This window comes from Ostreococcus lucimarinus, chromosome 5 (genome assembly GCF_000092065.1).
Source record: "Ostreococcus lucimarinus CCE9901 chromosome 5, complete sequence".
In the NCBI taxonomy this organism is placed as follows: Eukaryota; Viridiplantae; Chlorophyta; class Mamiellophyceae; order Mamiellales; family Bathycoccaceae; genus Ostreococcus; species Ostreococcus sp. 'lucimarinus'.
The window spans coordinates 426,621-448,166 of record NC_009359.1 but is presented as its reverse complement, the minus strand read 5'-3'; the positions used below and the strand labels follow the sequence as shown (position 1 = coordinate 448,166).

At 59.6% G+C, this 21,546-nt stretch overlaps 11 protein-coding genes across 11 annotated transcripts; 4 read left to right on the top strand and 7 right to left on the bottom strand.

Annotated features, from left to right (window-relative positions):
- Positions 1 to 233: 233 nt before the first annotated feature.
- Positions 234 to 4,388, bottom strand: OSTLU_31734 (predicted protein). Its single transcript, XM_001417736.1, has one exon. It carries the CDS (start codon positions 4,365 to 4,367, stop codon positions 249 to 251), a length of 4,119 nt encoding a protein of 1,372 aa, XP_001417773.1. The 5' UTR covers positions 4,368 to 4,388; the 3' UTR covers positions 234 to 248.
- A 500-nt stretch (positions 4,389 to 4,888) lies between these two features.
- OSTLU_31733 (predicted protein) lies at positions 4,889 to 6,406 on the bottom strand (the record flags this gene model as incomplete). The annotated part of the gene is made up of 2 exons (XM_001417735.1): positions 4,889 to 6,131; positions 6,309 to 6,406. The coding sequence occupies 2 exons, from the start codon at positions 6,404 to 6,406 to the stop codon at positions 4,961 to 4,963; spliced, it is 1,269 nt and encodes a 422-aa protein (XP_001417772.1). The 3' UTR covers positions 4,889 to 4,960.
- Positions 6,407 to 6,516: 110 nt separating this feature from the next.
- OSTLU_31732 (predicted protein) lies at positions 6,517 to 7,865 on the bottom strand (the record flags this gene model as incomplete). The annotated part of the gene is made up of 1 exon (XM_001417734.1): positions 6,517 to 7,865. Exon 1 carries the CDS (start codon positions 7,621 to 7,623, stop codon positions 6,517 to 6,519), a length of 1,107 nt encoding a protein of 368 aa, XP_001417771.1. The 5' UTR covers positions 7,624 to 7,865.
- Positions 7,866 to 7,914: 49 nt separating this feature from the next.
- On the top strand, positions 7,915 to 9,300 carry OSTLU_31731 (predicted protein; the record flags this gene model as incomplete). The annotated part of the gene is made up of 1 exon (XM_001417978.1): positions 7,915 to 9,300. One exon carries the CDS (start codon positions 7,915 to 7,917, stop codon positions 9,298 to 9,300), a length of 1,386 nt encoding a protein of 461 aa, XP_001418015.1.
- Positions 9,301 to 9,400: 100 nt separating this feature from the next.
- OSTLU_2484 (predicted protein) lies at positions 9,401 to 10,729 on the bottom strand (the record flags this gene model as incomplete). The annotated part of the gene is made up of 1 exon (XM_001417733.1): positions 9,401 to 10,729. A coding segment is annotated over one exon (1,329 nt), but the record flags the coding sequence as incomplete, so codon positions are not given.
- Positions 10,730 to 11,460: 731 nt separating this feature from the next.
- On the top strand, positions 11,461 to 13,560 carry OSTLU_917 (predicted protein; the record flags this gene model as incomplete). The annotated part of the gene is made up of 3 exons (XM_001417977.1): positions 11,461 to 11,904; positions 11,968 to 12,810; positions 12,877 to 13,560. Coding segments are annotated over 3 exons (1,971 nt in total), but the record flags the coding sequence as incomplete, so codon positions are not given.
- A 312-nt stretch (positions 13,561 to 13,872) lies between these two features.
- On the bottom strand, positions 13,873 to 15,313 carry OSTLU_31727 (predicted protein). The gene is made up of 2 exons (XM_001417732.1): positions 15,165 to 15,313; positions 13,873 to 15,096 (listed from the first exon to the last, which is right to left on the bottom strand). Exons 1-2 carry the CDS (start codon positions 15,280 to 15,282, stop codon positions 14,636 to 14,638), a joined length of 579 nt encoding a protein of 192 aa, XP_001417769.1. The 5' UTR covers positions 15,283 to 15,313; the 3' UTR covers positions 13,873 to 14,635.
- Positions 15,314 to 15,562: 249 nt separating this feature from the next.
- Positions 15,563 to 16,436, top strand: OSTLU_31726 (predicted protein; the record flags this gene model as incomplete). Its single annotated transcript, XM_001417976.1, has 1 exon — positions 15,563 to 16,436. The coding sequence occupies one exon, from the start codon at positions 15,563 to 15,565 to the stop codon at positions 16,412 to 16,414; it is 852 nt and encodes a 283-aa protein (XP_001418013.1). The 3' UTR covers positions 16,415 to 16,436.
- A 108-nt stretch (positions 16,437 to 16,544) lies between these two features.
- Positions 16,545 to 17,207, top strand: OSTLU_31725 (predicted protein; the record flags this gene model as incomplete). The annotated part of the gene is made up of 2 exons (XM_001417975.1): positions 16,545 to 16,565; positions 16,830 to 17,207. 2 exons carry the CDS (start codon positions 16,545 to 16,547, stop codon positions 17,205 to 17,207), a joined length of 399 nt encoding a protein of 132 aa, XP_001418012.1.
- Positions 17,208 to 17,348: 141 nt separating this feature from the next.
- On the bottom strand, positions 17,349 to 18,539 carry OSTLU_38815 (predicted protein; the record flags this gene model as incomplete). Its single annotated transcript, XM_001417731.1, has 1 exon — positions 17,349 to 18,539. One exon carries the CDS (start codon positions 18,537 to 18,539, stop codon positions 17,349 to 17,351), a length of 1,191 nt encoding a protein of 396 aa, XP_001417768.1.
- A 108-nt stretch (positions 18,540 to 18,647) lies between these two features.
- OSTLU_38525 (predicted protein) lies at positions 18,648 to 21,530 on the bottom strand (the record flags this gene model as incomplete). Its single annotated transcript, XM_001417730.1, has 2 exons — positions 18,648 to 18,826; positions 18,926 to 21,530. 2 exons carry the CDS (start codon positions 21,528 to 21,530, stop codon positions 18,648 to 18,650), a joined length of 2,784 nt encoding a protein of 927 aa, XP_001417767.1.
- Positions 21,531 to 21,546: the final 16 nt, after the last annotated feature.

Genomic DNA, 21,546 nt, shown 5'->3' with positions numbered 1-21,546 from the left:
ACGTCGCCGGTTTTTTCCATCTCTTTGCCGGCGGCGGCGGCGCTCTTCATCGACTTTTTGGACGTCGAGGGCATCGAAAGCGGCCGTGTGCGTCGTGCTGCGCGCGTGCGTCGCGTGCGTTCGATGTGGCGATGCCGAGGGCAGCGGCGAGGGGTCGCTCGAACGCCGAGCGCCGATCTATGAAGCTCGTGTCGGAGAGTGTTGAAGTGTAAAAGTTTTAGAAAACGCAGTGTTACACGAAAGCGCGGCTACGCTTCGAAAAGCCAATCACTGAGGTCGGTAAACGCGCCACTGAACGACACTTCGCTGATAGTTTGTAACGTGTCGCGGACGACATCACGAACACCCGAGTCCGCAAGTTTCTGTTGGGTGTCAGGATTGGCTGACGCTGCCGCGAGGACGGCGCCGCAGCACGATTCCACGACTTTCAAATCCCCAAGGTGACAGTTCATGGCGAACATGAGCGGTTCGTAGACTTGTTGTTGCACAAAGGTGTGCTGTCCGAATTGACCACCGAGGTGGATGCACACCCACACTGCGCGGGCGGCTGCACGAACGACTCGAACGTCGAGTGGGAACGTGCGCAGGGTCACCGCGAGCGTCTCGAGCGCGCTGCCGCTGACAATTTGAGGAGCGTCGCGGCCGAAAAACGCAAGCTCGCCAGATATCAATCCGCTGATTGATCTTGCTCCGTGAAGCTGAATATCTACGGCCGACTCGGCGTGACGCATCAACTCCAAAGCGGTTTGCAAGCCGCCGAGTTGGTACATTTGATGCGCATTTGGTCCTTGGAAGACGCGAGAAATTGCGGCGAGCGCGCGCGTCGCCCATGTCCATACGTCCTCGGCATCGTGCCAGCCAACCGCTTTCGACATCGACCCTTGTTCGTGTTCGAGCCAGCCGGAGCGGGGAATGTTGTGATGAGCCGGCGTCGTCGCCAAGTGAACCAAAACGCGGGCGCAGCGCTTCTTTGCGTAATACGCAGCGTCGCGCTTCCGTGGCGTTGGGATCGGACGCACGGCAGTAGATAAAGCACTGAGCGTCAACGAATTCCACTGTCGTTGATCCCTAACCTTGGCAAAAGACACAGAGTACAGGAGATTGAATAAGGAGACTCGTTTCAATCCTCGTAGCATATCCGCGGCTTCGTCGTACACCAACGTTTGACGTTCTTCTTCGACTTGCACGACTTCAAGGGGCGAAGTAGCTTGTCCAGTTCGTTTCATATCGCTTAACTCCGCTAAAAGCTCAGCCAACCGGCTGCGTAGCTCTTCCATCTCTTGTTCAAGTCGCGCGATCTCTTGACTCATTTGCGCCTTTTCGCTTTCGCAAGCGTTCAACGCGTCAATCTTCTCCTGCAGCTGGCGCGTCTCTTGACGAAGTCTCGCAGCGTTCACGTCACCAGACGCTCTCGAAATTTCTGCGGCCGTCCTTTCGCTCGCGAGCTGGTTTTGTAAGTTGGAAATTTCTTCTTCCAAATGCGCCACAGTCTTTCTCGCCGCAGCCTCTGATTGCTCAAGTTTCAATTCCGCCGCTTCCTTCGCCGCTTTCTTTCGTCCAGCGTCCATTTCGAGTTCACCCAGACGTTTGAGCTGATCAGAAAGACGCGCGCTATTGGCTCCTTGCAGCTCTCGAATTGACGCCAGCTCCTCCTCCAAAAATTCGATGCGAGTATCGCGGTTGCGAAGCTGAGTAACTCCTTCGTCACGCGAAATTTCACACGCCTTCAACTTGGACTTTGTCTTTTCATATCGCGAATTCAGGGCATCCAAGTTAGACTCGTGCTCGACGATGACCAAATCCTTTTCGCGCGACTGCGCGAGGAGCTCTTCTTGCATTTCCAATCGTTCTCGCATGGATTCGTTGATCTTGATCAAATCAGCGAGCTCATCACCCAACGCCTCGTCGCTGTCTTGGAGCTTAATGACTTGCGCCATCAGTTGATCCACTTCCTCTTGCTTGGACACGACTTCTTCAAGGAGACGCTCCTGCTCATTATTCAAGCCTTCGCGATCAGAATCAATTTCGCTGAGTCGCTGTTGAAGCTGCGTAATTTGAGTTTCGTGCATCGACTTTGATCTGCGCAGTTGTGCTTGCAAATCAGCATTATGCGCCTCGAGCTGCGCTTTGGTGCGCTCACCGGCGGCGTATCGCTCTTTGAAAATAGCCAAATCTTCTGCGACCAACGTGAGCTGCTTCTCGACGTCTTCCTTCGATGAAAGAAGTGTCTCAATTTTTTCATCCTTTTGTTTCGCTGCCGCCGAGGATTTGGTGAGTTGCGCCGCGGCGTCTTTGAGCCTTTTGTTTGCACTCTCGAGCTCGTTTTGCAGGCCACCTCGCTCTTTACCAGTGCTATCGAGTGAGTTGATAAGATCGGCCATTCGCTTTTCTGCTGATGCCGTGTCCGCGCGAGATTCTTCAACCACTTGTCGAAGCTCAAAATTCTCCTTCTCGGAGTGAACGAGTTTGTCTGAAAGCTCTTTGATGACCCCACCCTCTTCAATCAACTTCTTTTGAATTGTGTTAACGCGTACCGTCAACATTTCTTTCTGCTCGGTAAGCTCTAACGCTCGCGCTTGCGCTTCGTGTACTCGAGTCGTGAGTTTAATGTTCTCTTGTTCGAGCCCGTGCTCGTCTTCGGCGTGCTCTCGTGCTTCACTACCCTCAAGCTTCGAGGTCTTGACAACAACGCGTTGCGACAAACGTTTGGTCACACGTGCGTTGTCCTCCTGAAGTGTCTTGATTTCTTTTCGAAGATTCGCACTAGCGTCTTCCGCGAATTCGCATCTTGTCTGCATTTGCTTACTCCGCGCTTCGGCGGCTTCGCATCGCTTGCACACTGGCACGCCTACAACTGGTTCCACGGTAGGTTCTTTTGATTTCGACGTACTCGAGACGGTTTGGTGGTTTGAATTCGCTACGACACCCAACAGGAGACCTACAGCGGCGATGAGCGGGTAGACGAGGAAAGTCAAGGTGCTTGATTTCTTTGATTTGCACACTTGATCCTTTGCAGCATTCGCATGTTCATTCGCAAGTTTGATCGTCTCCTCAAGGCTTCGCTGCACGATCGCATGTTTCTCCTTGAGCTTTTCAAGACTGTCGATATCGCGATTCTTAAATTTGACGTTTTCAGCTTTACTTTCGGACAGCTTGGCGCGGAAGTCCGAATCGAGCGCTTGAATGGCGGCGGCGTGCTTCTTCTTGAGCTTCTTGACTAGCGCGTCGTGTTGTTTGAGCAAGTTCGTTGAACTGGAAGGATCACCTCGAAGCTCTCTTTCATAGACCAGCACTCGATCTTGCAGCGTAGAAACCTCCATCTGCGCGTCTTCGAGCTCGAGTTGGGATTTACGCAACCATCGCGCTCCCTCGTGCTTTGCGTCCATGATGTTTGCCTGTGCGTGCGCCATGAGCTTTTCGTTCTCGGCCTCGTGAACGGCGGTTAAATACGCAACATCCTCTTCGTGTTTGAACTTCTGGTGCTCGAATTGTTGTCTCGAAAGCGTGAGCTCAGCGCGAAGAAGCCGGATTTGCTTATCCACAGCGATCGCAGAGTCGACTTCGCTGTTCTTTTTCAGGCGTGCCAACTCTTTTTCGGCCTCTCGTAGTTTGTAACTGCACGAGCCCGCGAGCGGTGATTTCATAGCGCCTCCCCAGCCATCGCTCTCACCACGACGCAGGGCGTCTAGAGATGCCTCGCATTCGTCGACATCGCTGAGAAGATTTTCATGCCGCGTTCGCAACACGGTGAGCTCAGCCATGACCGTGCCAGAGGTGACGCCGCGGGCCAGATAGCCGTGATCGAGCGCCGAGAACGTGCGGATCGCTTCCATCATCCCAACTCCTTTTTGTCCAACGCCCACGGCGTCGTCAGCGAACAACGACCCGGAGAAAACGAGAAAGGCGACGAGAATTGCGAAGGCGCTTTCGCGAGAGAAAATACGCCGAACGATGGTCCTCGCGATTGCATCCGGATGTTTCGCTCGCTTCCGCTCCGCGTATCGGCGCCAAGCACGCTGGAGCTTAATCACCGCGGCAAGCTTTTTCGCCTCGACATCCACGTCTGCATCGTAACCTCCCTTTCTTCCTTTGCCCTCGAACAAACGCTCGCGCGCTCGCCGCGCCTTGTCGCTCGCCGCGAGCTCCACCTCCGCGTCGCGCTTCGTCGCCGCTGCTCTCTTGAGCTCCTTCTCCGCCTCTTGAAAGTCAACAGACGCGCGCTCCAGTTTCATATTCGCTTGCTTCAGCACTGCATCCGCGACTTGCGCTGCTCCGGGCAGTCCGCTCTTCTTCGCCGCCGCCGCGCGTTCTTGCGCCGTCGTCGCCTCCGTCGCCGCGCGTTCAAACACCATCTGCGCCGCGCTCATCCGCACCTCCGCTTGATCGTAAACATCCTGAAACCTTCGCACCACCGTGCCGACCTTCGCGTGAACGCCATCCGCCTTCGCGTCGTCGTCCCTCGGCTCGGCGTCCGCGTCCGGCGCGTCCGGCGCGTCCTCGCTCGCCGTCGAGCCTCCGCGAAAAACACCGAACAGGTAGTCGAGTCCGAACGACGACGGCGACGCCACGCTCGACGGGCTCTCGCCATCGCCCTGCGCCGTTTTCACGCGCGTCGTCGTCGTCGTCGTCGTCGTCGTTTTCACCGTCGTCAACCGACCGCTCGCGGTCGTGACGACCGATCGCGCCGTCGGTTCGGCGCCCATGACGCGTCCGGCGACGCCGCTCGACGAAACGCGTCGATCGGTGTCGCACGCGATGCGCACGGCTCGACGCGGACGAAACGCGCGCGTGTGCGGTCGCGCGGGATGACTGGATTGATTGAGGTGGTTAACACCCTCGCGTATCACGACGCGACGATGCTGGAATGTGAGCGGCGAGGCGAGTGGCGAGGCGGATGGGGTGGCGTTTAAGAATACAATGGCGCGAGGCGAGCGCGGGGCGGAATATCTGGTCGTTCGCGTCACGCGTCTTCGGATTTCTTGCCCGCGACGCCGAAGGCTTTTTTGAGACTTTCGACAGACAGGTTTCGACGGATTTTTGACCCGAGCGAGCTCTTTTTCTTCTCGCCGTCCTTGACGGATAATTTCTCGAGCGAAGGCACGATGGGTTCTTGGCTTTTTATCGGCGAACGCGGTGGGAGCGGGCGCTTCGCTTCTGCGGCGGGTTTTTTCCAACTCGCCTCGGTGTCGCACTTTGAATTGGTGCTTTCCCATTTGCGATGACGTTCGTCGATGCTGGAACGTCGAGGCGCGCCGTCGGCGCTGTTGACGTCGAAACTACTTCTTCGGCTGCTGTTGGGCGACTCCTTTGACCAGTCATTGCCGCTGTGGAACGCCCGCTCGGGCACGCCGGCGCGGTTGCTCTGGGCGCTGCTCCAAAACGAGGTGAACTCGTACGGCTGTAGGTACCCGTGCCCGTACACGAAGCGCCCGACTGGGAGATGCGTGAGCACGATCCTGTTGTGAGTGAAATCCACTGGCACGGTGGCGCCCGGATCGACCCAGCCGACTTCAGACGTGAAGACTGCTTTTTCGTCGATGCTGCGGCGACCGCCGTCCACGCTTCGCCTGCCGCCGTCCACGCTTCGCCTACCGCCGTCCACGCTTCGCCTACTGCCGCCGGCCGCGTTCGCGGGTGGACGATCTCTCACATCAATGCTTCGACGTCGCGCCGCCTCGCCGTGCTGCGCGCATTGGGTCACCTCTTGCTCGTTGAGCGGCCAGTGCGTCGCCACCGACTTCCCCCCCGCGCCGCAAAACAAAACGAGCATCCCATCCTTCGAATGGCCGAACGACAACGGCGCGCTGAACTGCGTCGCCGCGGCAAAAACACGTTTCGTCGTATCGTCGATCACGACGAACGAAAATTTATGCTTGCCGCTCAACTCTTTCAAATACGCCTTCAACGCCAGCGACCGTTCGCGCAGGTCCGCGTGCTCCTCGCGAATCGCCTCAAACTTCTTCCCAACCTCCTCCGCCCCGAGCGTATCGCTCACCAGCGCCAGCTCATACGAGTTACCGCTCGCAAACTTCACCTTGTGCGTCATCGACCGCGCCAATCCGCCGCACTCGCGTCGTTCCACCTTGTAGTACGTCTTCGGCAATTTTTCAAAGCACTCATCCACGCACGTCCTGCGTTCGTGCGTCGCGCGCGCGTCGTTCGTCAGTCGCGTTCGCGCGTTCGCTTCGGTCGCATCCCTCGTCGCCCGCCCGCGTCGCGCGCGCGCGTCGCGCGAGCGCGTTTCGAACGAAACTCAAGCGATATCTCGAGGTCGTTATCTCGCGACGATCGCGCGCGTCGCGACGCACCTCACGCGCTCGGCGCTCCACTCCTTGGGCGGCACGCACGCCGCGAACGAACACATGGGGTGATCGCCGTTTTCGTGGTGCGCGCGGCGGCCGCCCATGTCTGCGCGGATCGAGTGCGCCGATGTGCGGCGACGCGCGCGGCGCGGCTGGCGACGAGCCGACGCGGGACGACGCGCGAAGGATTGTGCGTTACACGATGAACGGGCGACTACGCGTTCGCCGCGGCTAAGCGAATGGTGTGCGTGACCTTTTCGGGCTTGGCGTCGCCCACGGCGGCGCGGCGAAGGGCGGTGACTTGAACGTCGTCGCCGACTCGCTTGCGCTCGATGGCTCTGACGACGTCGGCGGCGACGCCGCAGGGCGCGCCGTCGACGGCGATGATGACGTCTCCGGGTGCGATACCGGCGATACCTCGACGAGTGGCGAGAAAACCCGCTTTTGACGCCGCGGAGTCGCCTATGAAGGATTGAATGAGCGCGCCGCCACCGACGGGGACTTGCAAATCGCGTTCAACGCTCGCGTTGGCGAATTTAATGTTCAACGATGGGAACACCACCTCGCCGTTCGCGATGAGCTGCGGCACGACGGCATTGACGGTGTCGATCGGAATCGCGAATCCGACGCCCGCGGACGTCCCCGTGGGGGTGAAAATGGCGGTGTTGATGCCGATGAGTTGTCCGCGCGAATCCAAAAGCGGTCCGCCACTGTTCCCAGGATTGATCGCCGCGTCGGTTTGGATCGCCCCGGTGATCAAGCTCCCGACCTGCGACTGAATGCTTCGATTGAGCCCGCTCACGACGCCCGTGGTGAGCGTGTGATCGAACCCGAACGGGTTACCGATGGCGAACACCGCCTGCCCGACGCGCACGCCCTCCGACGACGACGACACCACCGCCGGCTTCAGCAACTCCTTCGGCGCGTCCACCTTAATCACCACCAAATCTTTCTCCTTCGACGCCCCCACGAGCGTCGCCGCGAACGTCCGACTCCCCTCATTCGTCTGTATCGTCACCTTGGCCACCTCGCCGAGCTTCCGCCCCTTCGGCGCGCTCGCGAGCACGCCTCCCAGCACGTGATAATTCGTCACCACGTGTCCTTCGTCGTCCCACACCACTCCCGTGCCGTTCCCTTCGGCCACGATCGCTCCCGCGAACGCGCTCTGATTCCCACTCTGATTCAGCACCGTGAGGTCGACGACGTTCACCGCCGCGCGTTCGGCGCGTCCGAAGACGTCGATGAATTGCGACTCCAGCGCGCCCAGCGCGCCGCTCGACGCGATCGCGGGCGTCGGCACGTTCGCCGCGCGCGCGTCCATCGCGGGCGTCGTCGCGGACGCGAGCGCCAGCGCCAGCGCGCGTCGTCGCGTCGTCGATGGCGTCGACGGTTGAGGCGGACGCGCGTCGTCGTCGTCGTCGCGTCGCGTCGCGCGCGTCGCGTCGCCTCCGCGCGCGCCCGCGCGTCCGCGCGTCCGCGCGATGCGCGCGCGCGGAACCGGCGTCGCGCGCGACGCGATCGACGCGCGCGACGCCATGACGGACGCGACCGCGACCGCGCGTCTCCCTGTGCCGACGACGCCACTTCTCCGCCGCGTCGCGCGCTCGACGCGATGCGCCGGCGATTCCCGCGCGCGGTGACGCTCGCGGCGACGACGTACGTCGCCGCGACGCTCGCGCTCGCGCGCTGGACCGACGACGACGACGGCGCGACGCGTCTCCGGCGACGACTGCTCGCCGCTGACTCGACCACGCCGCTCTGGCGATACGCGCTCATCCCGTTCATCGCCGCCGCCGTGGGCTGGGGGACGAACGTCGTCGCGCTGAAGATGACGTTCTATCCGCTCGAGTTCTTCCCGGGGTTCTTGAGGTTTGCGCAAGTGAAAGGGCAGCCGTTCGGCGCGCTCGGCGGATGGCAAGGGATCATCCCGAGCAAGGCGGGAGAGATGGCGGAGATATTGGTCGATCTCATGACGAAGAAATTGATCGATATCAAGGAAATTTTCACGAGGTTGGAGCCGAAAACGTTCGCGAGCATCATGGATCCCGAGATGCGGTGCGTGACGGAGGATATATTTGAGACGGTGCTCGCGCGGGAGGCGCCGACGTTTTGGCAAGGATTGCCGAGAGTGGTGCGGGAGGAGATGGTCGCGGAGGCCATGGCGCAATCGAGTGGGTTGTTGGAAGACATAATCGCGGATTTGATGGAAAATGTGTACGACGTGCTGGATTTGAAGACGATGGTGGTGACGCTGGCGGTGAATAATAAGGACAAGGTGGTCAACATGTTTCGAGAAGTCGGCGCGAATGAGTTCGTATTCATCGAGCGGAGCGGGATTTACTTTGGTTTTGCGTTTGGTTTGGTGCAGATGGTGGTGTTTTACTTTGTCGACAAGCATGCTCCGGAGCAGGGAGTGTGGTTGCTTCCATTTTTCGGATTCGCCGTGGGCTACCTCACGAATTTCGTCGCGTTGAAGGTGATTTTCCAGCCAATCGAGCCAAAGCGCGTGTGCGGCGTCACGTTGCACGGCGTGTTTTTGAGGCGCCAAAACGAAGTGAGCGAAGAGTTTGCGCGCTTGAATCAACTTCACTTTTGCAACGCCGAGAACTTGTGGGAAGAGATGATGAACGGAACGTACAAGGAAAAGTTTGAAGCCCTCGTGCGACGAAACGCCGAAAACTTTTTTGATAAAGCCATCGGCTCGGTGACGACGGCAAAGCTCATCATCGGCGCGGAAAAGTATGACGAAATCAAGTGCACCATCGTAGACATGATTTTTGCTTCGATTCCCGATTGCGTGCCCGTGACATACGATTATCAAAACGAAGCGCTCGGCATCGAGGATACGGTGCGCGAGCGAATGCAAAAGCTTCCTGCAAAGGATTTCGAGCGCGTTTTGCATCCGGTTTTCGAGCAAGACGAAATCAAACTCATCGTCGTGGGTGGGGTATTAGGCGCTTTGACGGGCGTAGCGCAGTATTTCTTAGCGTTCGCATAGTTGTAATAGATACAGCGCGGATGACATTACACAATTGTTAAAGCTCCATGTGCGGCGTTCGGCGACGTCTCTTGTGCGGACTCTTGCCCGTGCGTTCGGTGAGGAAATCGGTGAACGCATCCGTTTCCATGTGTCCGTCGTATTCCTCGTGTCTGGGCTTATCACCGGAATGATAGTAGTACACGGTCGGATAGTGTCGAACGTGCAAATCCTTCGCCTCGTTCTTCGTCGCATCCATCTTGGCGATGATGATGTCTTTCTCATCCTTGTAAAGCGTGGCGAGCTTATCCCACACCGGCTTCATCGCCTTGCACGTGCGGCACCACGGCGCGTAGAACCAAACAAAGACGTGCTTGTCGTTATCCATGAGCAACGACTGGAACGTCTTACCGACAACTTGCAGAACGTCACCGTCCTTGGGGAGCGGATCTTGCGACTTGAGCAACGGCACGAGCTTTTTCGCCTCGAATTCCTTGAAAAAGTGCACGACATCGTTTGAGATCTCGGCGGCCTCCAATGAGCCCTTGTATTGATACTTCAAGTCATGCGAGAGAAGGCGAATCGTCGGCCCGTCGCTCTCGCGGAGAGAGAAGTAGTCATGCATGACAGTTTCTTTGGCATCGACGGTGATGATGTGCACCTTACCACGAAGTTGTCTGGCCGCACTTTCTAAAGATTTCGACATCTTCTCGGCTTCGGTCGCGTCTTCGGGTAAGAATACGAAGATGTTCGCAGCGATCGGACCCATGAAAAGGCGCTCGAGTTGCTTCTTGTTTTCGAACTTCACGATCGGTGGGACCATTTCAGTGGCGATCCAGGACTTGATAGCATCCAAATCGCGCACGTCGCCGGGGTACCTAACGGGTTCTTTGTCAAAGTCGCGCCACATCTTGATGGTCGGGAACGGCGCTTTCCAGTCTTCAGTGGCGATTTTGCTCTTCGTCTCGCCAAAGTCGAGATCAAACTCAGCCGCGGCGTGGTGGTACACGTCCAAATCATCCTTGTTATCGAAGAACCCGATAACGGTGACGTCGCGACCCATCAAGAAAACTTCGACGTCGTCCGTGCCTTCCAGCCAACGCGCCGGCTTGAGCAAGTTTCTTCGAACAAACTTATCCAAGTGTTGCGGCGATCGATCGCCCACGTACCTCTTCGGCACACCATCACGGAACAATATGAGCGTCGGGTATTCCTCGATTTCGAATCGCTTATCCAAATCGCGTTCCTTGGTCGCGTCCACGAGCGAAAACGTCATCTCCGTGCCCGCCATTTTATGCGACTGCGCGTAAGACATCCAACGCGGCATGAACGCCTTTGAGTGCCCATCCCACGGCGCGTAAAACATCACGAAGTTATATTTCGACTTTTTCAACTCGTTGTCGAAGATGCTCGCATCGAGCTTCAACACGTGATCATCCGTCGGCGCTTCGGCAATGATTTCGTGTTCGCTCACCTTGCCCTTGGTCTTTGGCCTCTGAAACGGGTTAAACATCTCCGCTCGCGCCGTCGCCGCGACGCCCACGAACGTGACGATCGTTAACGCAATCGCGCTCGCTCTCGCGCTCGCTCTCGCGCGCATCACCGCCATTTTCCGCGTTCCGGTGCCTCCGACACGATTCACAATCGCGATCAAGATCGCGTCTCGCGCTCAACGCAGCGCGCGCACACGTCGATCAAGCGGTCGAAAACGCGAGATCTAGATCGTTTCCTCCGCCGCGATTCGCGTCGAGGACGTGCGATCGCGTGTGGACGCGCGGCAGAGTGTCGCTCGAAATCGTGGGTGTTGGTCCTCGTCATCGTGACGCGCGCACTCGCCGCCGCACAGCGCGTCGACGCCGACGCCGACGTGTCGCGCGCGCGTGGACGCACAGCGATCGAGATCGCCGATCGTCGCGCGCGCGAGATCGTCGAGCGTCGCGTCGTCGACGGTGGTAGATGCGCGCGAGCGCGCCGACGCCGCACGCGATGGTGCCATCGAGCGCGTCTCTCGGGACGCGCGCGCGCGCGTGCGCGCGTGCGTGCGCGCGGCGCGCGGCGGGAATGTCGCGCGTGACGCGAGCGGTCGATCCCGAGGCGCGCGCGCGCGCGAGGACGTACACCGCCGCGCCGTGGGGCGCTGAAGCGACGGTTGATGCGCTCGAACCGCCGCACGTGCGCGGTTTGAACGACGACCAGCGCGCCGCGGTGCTCGCGCCCGTGGGCGCGACGCGCGTGCTCGCGGGTCCGGGGTCCGGGAAGACGCACGTGCTCATCGGACGCGTCGCGCACCTGATTCACGAGCTGAAGACGCCGCCGAGGGAGATTTTGTGCATCACGTTTACGAATAAGGCGGCGCGCGAACTGCGAGAAAGATTGAGGGATAAGATTGGCGACGCCGCGGCGCGAGAGATCACGGCAGGGACGTTTCATTCCGTCGCGGCGAGGATGCTGCGACGACACGGCGATCGAATTCCGGGCATAGGACGAACGGGAGAGTTTACGATTTACGACGCCGACGACAGCAAGCAAATCGTGCAGGGCGTGTTGGTGAACAAGTTTGGGGAGACGAAGAAGACGGCGCAGCCGGGACCGATGAGAAACTGGATTAGTACGTCGAAGTCGTGCGTGAAACACTCGGTCGGGTTGAATGGGTCACACATGTTGCGGGCACTTTTGGACGCGCACAAGCCCATACCGCCGATGTCGCACGAGCGCTTCGTGGAGTGTTACGACGAGTACGAGCTCGGTTTGCGGCAAGCGAACGCATTTGACTTTGATGACTTGCTTTCGGCGACAGTGGCGATGTTGGAGATGTGCCCGGACGTACGGTCGTATTATGAGCATCGATGGAGCCAGGTACTCGTTGACGAGTTTCAAGACACTTCGACGACGCAGTACGAGTTGATTAGAAAATTATCTCAGCCGCAAGGTTCAGTGTTCGTCGTGGGCGACGCCGATCAGGCTATTTATGGTTGGCGCGGCGCCGAGGTCGCAAACATTCGCACGCAGTTCGATGAAGACTTCAAGGATGTCCAGACGCACATGCTGACGACGAATTACAGAAGTACGGCGACCATCGTCGAGGCGGCGCAGGCAGTCATCAAGGAAAGCGCTTTCCCGTCGCCATTGGACCTCGTCGCGAACACCCCGGGTGGACGTGACGTCGCGATCGTCGAGGCAAATGACGATCGCGAAGAGGCCGAATTCATAGCTTTAGAGGCGCGCAAGTCAGTCAAGGAGGACCCGGATTTACGGTATTCAGAAATCGCTGTCTTGTATCGAACCAACTCGCAGGCTCGAGTGCTCGAGGAAGCGTTTATTCGTGCGGGCGTACCGCACAAAGTTATCGGCGACACATCGTTCTACGGTCGTAAGGAGATTAAAGATATGATCGCGTACCTGCGCGTGGTGTCCAACTCGGCGGACACGGTGAGTCTGAACCGAATCATCAACACGCCAACGAGAGGCATCGGGAACTCAACCATCGAAAAGCTCAGCGCATGGATTGATACGCTTCCGAAAACAGATGGCGTTCCACCGTCAATCGGCGACGCCCTGTTCAACGGCGCTTGGAGAACCAAAGGCGACGAAGGGCAGACCGAACTGCTGCCGAGCGCGGAGGAAATGGGATTGACGACGCGCGCGAGATCTGCTGTACTAAAATTTTCACAGCTCATGGCGGAAACCCGAGAGAAGGCGAAAAGCTCGACACCGGGCGAACTGCTGGAAGCGATTATCAAATGTACGGGTTACGACACCCTCGTGCAAGATGCCGACGATGGCAACGAGCGTTGGGCGTTTGTGCAGGAGCTCATCAACTTGGCGAAAGAGCCACCGCAAGACATTGACGAAACCATCCAGGATCGCGTTGGCCTGGAAGCTTTAGGTTCGTTTTTGGAAGGCATATCGTTACTCACGAGTGCCGAGAGCAAGGAAGAAGAAGGAGGAGACACGGTCAAACTTATGACCATGCACGCGAGTAAAGGTTTGGAGTTCAACAGCGTATTCATTTCTGGCGTCGAGGAAGGGTTGATTCCTTTTGTGCGTAACGGCGATAGTGAAGACGACCAAGATGAAGAAGTTCGCCTGTTTTACGTCGGCATCACACGTGCGAAGCGCAAGTTGATGTTGTGTCACGCGCGCGAGCGCCGAAGGTTTGGGCAGAGCGCGCAACCGGCGAGGCGTTCGTTTTTGCTCGACAGTATCTCGGCGATGCTCACTGGATCGAAGAAACCGGAGCGCTCGGTGTCGATACCGTCGACTTCGCGCGGTAAGGCAACATCACGTACGTCTCGTGGGAAAAGTAAAACCGATTGGGGCGCTCGAGTTGCGGTTGATCTTCCGCCGCCGACGCGGAAGCGAGAAGGCACGCCGAGAGACAGAATTGAGAAGTCTCGCGATCTCATCGCAAAAGTCACGGGTTCCGACGCGCTGCTACCCCTTCCACTGCGAAAAGCTAAGGCAGTGAATGCGAATATAAAAGATTCGAGCACGCTGTCGTCAGAAAACGCGACGTCTGGTCCTAAGTCGAAGCGAGCTCCGCGACGAAGAAAAGCCGAGTAGAAAATCGTAGATGTAGAGCTGTACATTTCAACAATCTTAAAGTAGTCATCCTGATATCCACGTCGTGGAGTTGCACAAATAATCGGCGCCGAGAAACCACGTGCAGGGGAATGGGTTGAATTCCACCTCCGCCTTGACCTCTTCCTCTTCCTCTTCCTCTTCCTCTTCCACAGTCGACGGCGCCACATCCACCTCGCGATACGAGAAAAATGTTGGCCACACAACACTCAATTCGTACCAGATGACATCGTAATACCCCGCACTCACGCGAGGATCGCTCGACGGCTGCACACTAGTCTCCACACTTAGTCGTCCGCTTCGTGCATCGCGCGTCGGCACGAATGTAAACGTGATAGAATCCGTCGCTGCGTCGACGACAGGTTCGCCTCGAAGAGGCTGTTGGACGTCGCCGACGAGCACCTTTACGTCCACGTCCACGTCGCTCAGAGGAAGCGGTTGAATCAAAGCGGTATCGATTTGCTGTCGCAAGCATATGGCTTGCCCGACGACGAGCGCGTCTACCGGTCGACCGGTGCACGTGCGGACATCGGCGGTGCGAACTCGCGCCGCGGTTGCTCGCGCCCTCGCCTCCGACTCCGCCGCCGCGTACGACGACGTGAACGCGCACAAAATCACGAGCAGAACGTGCCACTTGGGAATAAATTGGATGCGATCATTATGTGTCATTTATTTATCGTACGTATCCGCTATTGCGCCTCGAAGCGCGTTGTGCTGTGCTATTGTAGTTCGTTTCGACGTTCATCGTTCGCGCAAACCGAATCGACGGCGGCGTTCAAGCCCCCCCCAACAGCTCCTCGACCGCGCGATCCTTATTCCCACCGCACTTCGTCAGCGCTTTCAATACCGCACCCTCACTGAACCCCATCTCCATCAACTCCCCGACGACCGGATCCTTCTGATCCTCCGTGGCGTACTTCTTCGTCCACGTCCTCGCCGTCTCGTCGAACTCCCCTCGTCGTTCCGTGTACATCTGCGCCACCTGCGCGTCCTGCGGATCGTCCGGTTCCGGCGCCGCCAGCAGCGCCTGACACGACAACAGCGCCGTCTTCAGCGTCAACGCCGGCGACCACTGATCCTTCAGCACGTCCAGGCAAATCGCCCCCGTCTGGCTCGACACGTTTGGATGCCACACCTTGGTGAGAAACTTCATCTTCGGCGGTTCGAACGGATACGACGCCCCGATCTGTATGTCGATGTGAAACGTCCCGCCCTCGTACACCGTCTCGCTCGGTCCTGCGCGCGGCCGTCGCCCGTCAGTCTCTCGCGACGCGTTTCGCCGCGTCGCGATCGCGCGCACGCACCCGCGATGGTGCCCTTCATGTGCACCAAACTGTCCCCGTGCTGCGTCACCTTGACCTGCGACGCGACGTCGCTCGCGATCTCGCGCAGCTCTTTCATGATTCGGTTCGTGTCCGCCATCGCGGCGCGCGCGGTGACGCGGAGGCGCGTCGCTCTGTGACGACCAAATGTGTCGACCGAGCCGCTTCGGTCGACCGCACACGTCGTCGCGCGCTCGCGTCGCGCGCTCGCGTCGCGCGCTCGCGTCGCGCGTCGCGTTCCGTCGCGCGTCCCGCGCGCGATGCGCGCCGCGGACGCGCGCGCGGCGAGCGCGGCGAGCGCGTCGGCGTCGACGCGGATTCGAGGCGACGCGAATTCGAGGCGACGCGCGACGCGCGCGCGCGCGACCGCGCGCGCGGCGATGGGCGATGCGAGCGATGTGCCGCGCGTCGTCGTGCCGGAGGCGTACGTGCGATTCGCGGAGGCGCTCGCGGACGCCGCGGGCGGGACGACGACGAAGTACTTTCGCGCGCGCGGCGTCGAGGTGGAGGATAAAAAGGATTCGTCGCCGGTGACGATCGCGGATCAGCAGGCGGAGGCGGTGATGCGAGCGATGGTGACGCGAGAGTACCCGACGCACGCGATCTTCGGGGAGGAACACGGGATCGAACTCGGCGCGGGCGGGTCGAGCGAGTGGACGTGGGTCTTCGACCCAATCGACGGGACGAAGAGTTTCATCACGGGTAAACCACTTTGGGGGACGTTAATCGCGCTTTTGCACGACGGCGAGCCCGTGCTTGGGATTTTAGATCAACCCGTGCTCAAGGAGCGATGGATAGGGGTCAGTGGACGCGTGAGCACGATGAACGGCGAGCCGATATCCGTCAAGCCGTGCGAGAGCGTCGGCGACGCGTACATGTACAGCACCACGCCGTTAATGTTCGAAGGCATGAACGCCGCGCGTTACGAAACCCTCGCGCGTAAGGTTAAGATTCCAATGTACGGTTGCGACTGCTACGCCTACGGTTTACTCGCCATGGGATTCGCCGACCTCGTCGTCGAAGCCGACCTCAAGCCGTACGACTACATGGCGCTCGTCCCCATCGTCAAGGGCGCGGGCGGTTACATGACCGACTGGAAGGGCAACGCCTTGCGTTTCACCGCCGATCGCGCGTCTCTAGAGTCCGGCGAATTCCAGGGCGAGGTCATCGCGTGCGGCGACGCCAAAGTCCTCCGCGCCGCCGTCGCGACGCTGTCCAAGACGCTCTTTTAAAGCATCACATTCCAATCGTATGCGCAAACAGTACGGCCCGCCCTAAAACCGCGCCATCGCCCCGCGGACCGCGGTCGGTCGACCCCGCCGTCGCGAAAGGTCCGCGGTCGACGCCACACGACGCGCGACGATGGCGGCGAAGAAAGAGAAGGTGCGCGACGCGCGACGCGCGCGACGGCGCGAACGCGTCGCTCGACATCGATCGCGCGCGCGCCGCGGGCGCGATCGACGTCGCGCGGCGCGCGCGCGACGCGATCGACGCGACGGCGAAAACCTCTCGCGGGCGCGACGCGGACGGCGTCGGACGCGCGCGCGAACGACGCGCGGGGACGAGACGACGCGCGCGCGGTGAATGAAAAATCGATCGACGATCGGAACGCGCGACTGACGATGGACGCGACGCGACGGAACGTAGGTTGTGGTCGAAAAGGCGCCGGTGGAACCGGGGTACGAGATGAGCAAGGAAAACATCGCCAAGCTCGCGGTGTACATCCTTTGTCTCTGGACGTTCTTCTCGGGGATTTACGCGGCGTTGATTTTCATCACGACCGGTATGCGACACGCGCCGTACCGTCACTTGCCGCCGAAATACTTGGGTATGTTCCGTTACGTCGGGAACGACGCCTCGAAGACGGCGCCGACGACTTTGCCGGCGCTCTTGCCGTGGGTGAAGGCGGCGATGTCTGGGTGCAGCTCGTTCGTCAACACGTGCGTGCCGACGAGTACGAGCACTACGAACAACCCGATCGGGTTTCCCGAGTCTGGGTGCGCCACCCTTTGCATGAACGCGTAAGGCGACTTCTTTCTTTTCATAGCATTCTCGTTGTCCCAGTAAAATTAGAAATTCGCATCGGCGAAGCTTGTGAATATGAATCAGATGAGAGAATATTCTTTTACAAATACTACTGCGTCAACGGTGCGTGCGGCGATGCGCTCACAACGTCGTCGTCTCGACGGTTTCGCCGTCGTCACCAAGCTTCATTTTCGCGATGGACTCGCCGTCCTTTAAAATCTCTAACGCCTCAGGTTTGGCGTCGACGCACCCTTTCGACATACCCACGTCGATACGGATGACTTTACCGTCGCACGCGGAGGTAATTCCGTGCGGATGCTGGATGGTGTGCCCGACGACGACGCGCTCGACGCCGGGAATCATCCGAAGCGTCTCCTCTAGTAAGTCGCAATCGCACTTATGTTCTTGCACGTGCGAGTAATCGCGCGCCCAAACCACCGAATCTCGCCCTTGGACGCTTAACGGCGGCGCACTTTTGATTTTACCCCGCTTGATCCACTGCGAGATCTCTTCGTTGAGCGTATCCAAGCCGTACTTGACGTGCTCTGGTAACACACCGCCGTGCACGAACAAAGTGCTCCCGATCGCCACCACCACCGGCTGGTGCGCCAAAAACCTCAGCGCCAACGGTGCTCCCGGAGCGAGCGCGCGCCAGCGATCACCCTCGCCCTCTTTCACGAAACTCGGTAGAGTATCCGTCTTCGCCGCTTCGCCAGCGCGCGACTCGCACACGCCCGCCGCCAACCCGCAATTCGCTCGCAAAACCTTCCCAATGTCCTGTCGCGCCCGCCATCGCGTGAAATCAGCGTTACCCTCCGCTAACGAATACCTATACCTCCCGCTCACGTTCAGCGTCTCGTGATTTCCATTCATCACCACGAGTTCGCCCCCCGCCGCTCGCGCTTCGCCTCGCAACCGCTCCAAAAAATGCAATATCGCCACCTCGTCCTTCCCTCGATCGAGCTGATCGCCCACTTGCACGCACGTCGTCGTCCCTCCGACCCATTCGTCGCGCGCGTTCGTCAGTTTCGCCGCGCGAAACGCTTCGCGCGTCTTCGCCAGGTCTCCGTGCACGTCGCCGATGGCGACCAATCGTTCGACGCTCGGGCGTCGATACGACGTCGACGTCGACGCGTGCGCCGCCGACGGCGTCGCGGGCGATCGCGGCGTTCGTTCGTCGACGTCGACGGGCGCGACGGCGGCGCCTTGGGCGTGTAAGGTGGCGACGAAGGTGTCCACGAATGGGCCCCAGACTGGTTTGAGTTCGGCGCACTCGGACGCGTCGAGCGGGCCGGCGCGGAGATCGCGAAGCTTGGCCGCGGCGGCGCCCATCGAATGCGCGCGCGCGGTGTGTGGGCGCGAGCTCGCGCGCGCGGTGCGGTGTGCGGGGGGAAGTGCGCGTGGATTACAACTCGGCGACGGTTGGTTTGACGTCGGCGACTACGCGTCGACGTCCTCGATGACGATGGACGCGAGCTCGTCCAATAGCGCGGCCTCGCTCTCGCCCGCGGCGATGAGTTTAGCGAGCAAGTGCTCCTTGGACGCTTCCTCTTGCCCGAGACAGGCGAGAAGATCGTTGAGCTCTGCTTCGTCGGCGGCGCGAGCGTCGGCGACGGCGGCTTCGACGGCGGCGCGGAGGCGAGAATCGGCGTCCACGAGCGCGGCGTCGACGGCGTCACGGATGCGTAACTCTGCTTCAGCCTCAGCGAGACGGCGACCTTCTTCGCGGCCGGCTTCTCGCGCGATGTCTAAAGATGAGGTCTCGGGCGCGGCGCCGCCGCCAAATTCCGAAGACGCGTGGAGCTTTTCGCGCAAGCCATTGGCTTCAGTTTCGAGACGATACACCTCCGCTTCTAAACCGTTATACGCCGTGCTCAATGACGTGAGGGCTTCCTGACGTTCTTCGGCCACTTTTTTGACTTCCTCAAGCTCGGAAGTTAGGGATGCGATCTCTTGGGCGCTCGCTCGCTTCGCCGCCTCGACGGCGGCGTGAAGGGCTTCGGCGGACGCGTGACGCGCGCCGTTCTTCGCCACTGCGGATGGATCATCGCTCGCGTTTGCCGATGTCGGTGCAACGCCCAAAATCTGTTCTGCCAGTACGGCGTTTCGCGAGCGCACCTCCGCTAATTCCGACTCACTCGCTTGAAGTGCCTCTTGTAAGCGCCGCGCGTATGAGACGTCGTCTTCGTCCTCTCGTTTAGCCACGCTCGACACCGCACACTCATCTCCAGCGCCCGAAGGCTTCGCATACAGTGACATTATTGCCGACTTCACGCGCTCTTCTAACTCGTTGATGAACACTGTAATGTCGTGATCGTACAATCCTCCACCGGGTGAGACATCCTCCGCTCCCTCACTCTGCGTCGCGAACTTCGCCGCATTCGCTCGCGTCAAAGGTTTTGGCAACGTGGGTGCTCTCGACGCGTCGGCGTACAGCGATGACTTCGTCATCGTCTCCCACTTCATGAAGAAATTCTGCAATCCCACTCGGGCAGAGACGACGTCGAGCACGCTCCCAGAGTTTTCGAGCAAGCAGCATCCCAACACGACGCATGCGAGCGCGGCGACATGGGGCGATTCTGTGCTTCCGCCAGTTCGTGCCAGATCGGCTATGGCGGGAAGATGCCCCGGGGACGACAAAAACGCTTCAACCGCCGCCTTGCACTCGTATAGCCACACGATCAAAAGCCGCAAGAGAACCGACTGCAGCTTTTCCACCTTTTCTTCATCCTCTTCCCGAGCGTGCGTCACCGCGAGTTGGCGCACGCAACGAGGAAGCAACAGTTCAGACGCGTTCGAGCGTGAGCTCAGTGGTTCCAAGTTTACCCGTAGTGCTTTGAGTTTACTTTGATCGTTTTTGTGCAGCATGTCGCGAAGAACACTCGCCGCCGCTGTGCTGGCTTCGTCGAACGCCACGCTCGATCCGCCCTTCTGCATAAGAGCTCGGGCAAGTAACCCACCAAGCGACGACTCCTCACTCCTGTCATCAGCTCCTAGACCAGTCGGTGCGAGCGTGGATACGAGCAGTAGCTGACCATCGGGATTTCCGAGCATCGCCGCGCCTAAAACTAATATTGCGGCACTGCGCTCAGCTGGCGATTCGCTATGTAGCGCCGCTCGGCCGCACGACAACAGCGCTGGTTCAGTCACCGTGCCCGCACGATCAGCCGTGGCGCTAAACAACGCGGTCTGGTTACCTTCATGGTCGCGCACGAGCGCCGCCAATGCGCGTAAGGCTGCGACGCGCACACTGACGGCGTTCACCGCTGAATCTCCCAATGCCGCTCGCACAAGAATTTCCACCGTTCCGTGCTTGGCCAATTCGCTTTGGTTCGCTCGACAACCCTGCAAGCGTTGCTGCTTCATCATCGCATCTAGCTCGTCATCTCTGTTCAAGTGCTTACGTTTCCCACTTTCTTCATCAGGGCTAACCAGTAGATGCACCGTCTCGAGCGCGCACAACGTATTCGCTGCTTTTTGCGCCGAAATTCCTTGCATGCCGGCATTACCAATCTCACGCTCCACCGCCGCCATGCCCGGAACGCTGCGCACAAACCCGCTCTCGCGAAACAAGGTCTGGTTGCTAGGATTATCCCTGAGTAAGTTATTGCACAACTCCAAACAGTCTTGCACGACCACGCCGCCGTCGACGCCACCCTCCTCTCGCATCACGGCGAACGCGCGCTCAAACGCGCCCTCAAACGCAACGATCTTTTGCAACTCCTCGTTTCCTCTCGTCAGCGACACAAGAAGCAATAGTATTTCATTACGAATCACTTCATTTTCCTTCATCGCATCCATCAGCGTCGGCACCGCGGTGGGATCCGCCAACATTCCCGCTCGCATCGCCTCGCCTCGCGTCTCGCTCGCCTCGCTCAGCGTCTGCGCCGCGTGCAGCTTTGAATAAAAATCCACCCCCCTAAGCTCACTCACCAACTGTTTCACGTTATTCACGTCTCCCGTGATCACCTCTCGCGCCCGTTCGCGTCCTTCGCTCGCTTCTCCGCTCGCCGCCGCTCGCATAGTCTCCAGCGTCGCGCGCACCAAACCGTCGTCATCGTTCGTATCCCGCAGCGTCTCGAACATCTTCACCAGCCCTCGCTCGGCGACGAACGACCGCGCGCGTTCATCCTTTTCGATCAACCGTCGCAGCGCTTCCGCGGCGGCGATGCGATCGGCGCCGAGGACGCCCTCGGTGAGTTCGTCCAGCAACGGCTCGGCGCCCGCGCCCGAATCGTCCTCGGGCGCGCCGAAGACGATGTTTTTCGCCACGCTCGACGCGCCGTGCTTGAACGACGACGCCACGGCGCCGAGGCGGTGCATCTCCGCCGACCGCGCG